Source organism: Morus notabilis, unplaced genomic scaffold, assembly GCF_000414095.1.
Source record: "Morus notabilis unplaced genomic scaffold, ASM41409v2 Scaffold804, whole genome shotgun sequence".
Classification (NCBI taxonomy): Eukaryota; Viridiplantae; Streptophyta; class Magnoliopsida; order Rosales; family Moraceae; genus Morus; species Morus notabilis.
The window spans coordinates 28,861-32,010 of NW_010361209.1; the positions used below are offsets into that span (position 1 = coordinate 28,861).

At 39.3% G+C, this 3,150-nt stretch overlaps 1 protein-coding gene across 3 annotated transcripts; it reads right to left on the reverse strand.

Moving 5' to 3' along the window:
* Positions 1–420: 420 nt before the first annotated feature.
* On the reverse strand, positions 421–2,833 carry LOC21402426 (heat shock factor protein HSF30). 3 transcript variants are annotated; one of them, XR_002902291.1, is made up of 3 exons: positions 2,390–2,833; positions 1,100–1,992; positions 421–823 (listed from the first exon to the last, which is right to left on the reverse strand). XR_002902291.1 is itself a non-coding variant. In XM_010098746.2 (3 exons), exons 1-3 carry the CDS (start codon positions 2,702–2,704, stop codon positions 799–801), a joined length of 1,122 nt encoding a protein of 373 aa, XP_010097048.2. In that variant the 5' UTR covers positions 2,705–2,833; the 3' UTR covers positions 421–798. The 3 variants fall into 3 exon arrangements, 1 of the variants encoding a protein (XP_010097048.2); XM_010098746.2 differs by having other exon boundaries at positions 1,211–1,992; XR_002902292.1 differs by lacking the exon at positions 421–823 and adding an exon at positions 830–975.
* Positions 2,834–3,150: the final 317 nt, after the last annotated feature.

Here is a 3,150-nt window from a genome sequence, read left to right on the forward strand (position 1 = left end):
TACTTAACGATGATCAAAAGCCTTATTCTTTCTTGTGATTTATAATTTCTAACTAATTTCATTTTAACTATAATCCAAAATCTGACATTTTTTTTTTTTAAATGAGAACCATTCAAATCCGACATTTTTTTTTTAAAAAAAATGAGAACTATAAATCGTTCAACTCTAACCACCGTTGTAAACCCTCAAAATAAAAAAAATAAAAAAAAATATATATATATATATATATAAACTTAAATTCCTTTTAAATTTTTAAGGCAATTCAAAACCCAAATCCCAAATAGTTAGAACCCCAATGTTGGAACCATTTTTCATATTGCCCTTTCCCGGCAGGTCAGCGCCTCGCCGCATAAATCTGCCGCTTTCCGGCCAAAAAAAAAAAGAAAAAAGAGAGAGAGAAAAGCAGAGTTAAACATTGAAGAAAAGTAACAGAGATTTCACGTCAGTATTCCGTTCATATTTTGAGATTCTCGGGTTCTCGGGCAAAGAACAAAAAGAAAATATGCTAAAAAATAGGTAGACACCATTCCTTTACATTATTTCCCGGAGGCAATCTTCACCTAGTTTTTGCTGATCCTAACATTAACAAGATATTTCAGCTATGCGACTTTTGTTATATTACAATTTACGCATGCTTTACAATATGTTCTAAGCATAATAAATTAAACATCGTACTTCCTAATCCGAAGGCTTCTGTCCAGTATACAATCTTTGTAGTATGTACTAGCATCATCAATCTCCGTACTTTCTACTCATAAGTCACTGTACCATACCGTACGTACTTCCTAATTAGCCTGCTCAAGATGCCCTGCGGCGAGCCCGCCTGCGAAAAAAAATAATAATAAAAAAAAAGAAACAAGAAACAATTGAATAACAAAGGAATTTAACACAACAAGGGATATAAAATCATAGTTAAAGGATACAGAAAAAGAACAACACTAAGTTGGTCCATTTGCAACTTTGACCATTCCCTTGCTGCGCAAAAAAGTAAGGAAAAAAAATACCAAAAAAAAAAAAAAAACCATTACAGTTAAAACTCTTAAATCTCTCTTCACAACAATAGACATGACAAATAACAAGAGTTCATAATAAGACATACCAATAGGAATTGGATTGGGAATAGATCAGTTGCTGGGACCAACTCATAAAAAAAATTACACCACAACCACTTGTATGTTGTAACATTAGCTTTCCAAGTTAGGGCTTGGACCTGAGATATCCCATTTGATCAACAAGGTCACTCAAATCATCACCCCAATCATCAGTTTGCGCAACCAAATCCTCGACCTCAACGTCGGGCTCCGATTCATCGACTAGCGCAACTTCTTCCTCTTGATTCCCACCAATCATATCATCACTCAGTAGCTCCTGCCAAATCGATTCGTTAACCGAATCCAAGTTACCACCACCATCACCACTCGCAGTGTCCACAGAACTCGCTATAGGGTCATTGATACCACTGCTCGATTCGTTGTCCATTGCAGCCGAGAACAACGTCTCCATCTCCGGTTCCAATCCAGCCTCACCCACAGCCTCTTGTCCCTGCAGATTTTCCAAGCTTGGACTCGCAATGACCCTCCGTTTTCGTCCAGTCCCCACCTCGTTTAACCACTTCCTCTCGGCATTTCTCTGAGCGAATTGGTTAACAAAAGTAGAATTGCTGAGTGCTTTTGCGAGGAAGTTCATCATGTGCTGTTGCTTCCTCTCTGTGGATAGTAATCGACCCTCCATTGCCATGGCTTTCTCTCGTGAATCCTGTTGTTGTTGCCTCAACCTCAAGATTTCCGCCATTAACACCTTCCGATCTCTCTTGAGCCTCTCGAGCTCGCACTCGAGCCCGAATTGGCCCACCTCAACGCAAGCTTCTTGGCTCTGTTGTATGCTGCTTGACACGTTCCTCCTTCTCTTGATGGTCTTAAGCAAATGCCTTTGCCCTGCTAGAAATCCTCCGTTTGCGAATTCCCATCTGTCTGGATCAACCTTTCTGAAACCCTGCAATCCATAATCTATGTCAGCGAATAATCAAACCTATTATTTTTGTTACTTTGAACATTGAAAATTCTCAAATTTTGTAACTGTAGCTAATGTTACACAATCTTTTCTCAAGGATTCGTCATAATACATCAAACCCCTGCATAACATCATGGAAAATGGATACAAATTTTTGGTTGCTACTTAGGGTAGGTCCGAATAAATATTTAAAAATAGCAAATCTAGATAGTTGTATTCTTGACAGTAAAGAACCATGGCACATATGTTCAGGATATATTCCATTTTGAGATTAATCGGCAAAGCAATTGAAATAATTGAAATTTATTTAAATTCCAAACATTCTGTGTGAAATCGAATAATTAGCAAACTAAAATTAGATTGTTTGAGAAGTACTTACGTAAGTGTTGAGCTGACGAACGAAGCTGGAGAAGTTACTGTGTTTGAAGTAGCGAGGAAGAAGAAGTGTCGAAAACTTGTGAGAGTCCCAAACGATGAAGCTGTTTCTCGCTATACTCCACGATACGATCGTGTCCGTCAAGGGGTCCTCCACCATCTCGAACGTCTTCGTCAGAAATGGCGGCGGACCCATCTCGTGTAATCCCTCCATTGGCTGCGGCGACACATTCGAAGACGACGACGACGCCGACGACCCGCCGACGTTCACGAGCGTCTCTTCTAATTCCTCCTTAACCGTTATTTTCTCTCTATCCATTGAGATACAGAGCAAAACAGAGCATTTGTCTAATACAATTTCCAGTTAGCTAAGAGTTTTTTGCTGTGTCGTTCGGAAGCAGTTCAGAGATATTTTGAGGAAGGAGGAGAGAGAATTTAAGGCGACGGAAAGGAAAGTTCTAGAGAGAGAGAAAGTAGCCAAGTTTGTTTTGTCGGAGTTTCATTTGCTTTTCCTTTCTTAACTCTGAGAAGCTTCTAAATTTCGCCATATGTCGCGGCTCTGTTATCTGGCAATCACTTCAATGTTCTAGAAAGTTCTCTACGTTGCAGGATCTTACGGTGGACACTTCAGAGAGATTGGTTTATCTTAGCCGTTCATCGAGATTTTCTGTGGGGTTAGGGCTGGCTCCTTGATGGATGCAACGCTGTCGTATTACTGATTCAACAAAAGAGGAAAGGTTTTTAATTTCCTAAATTATACAGATT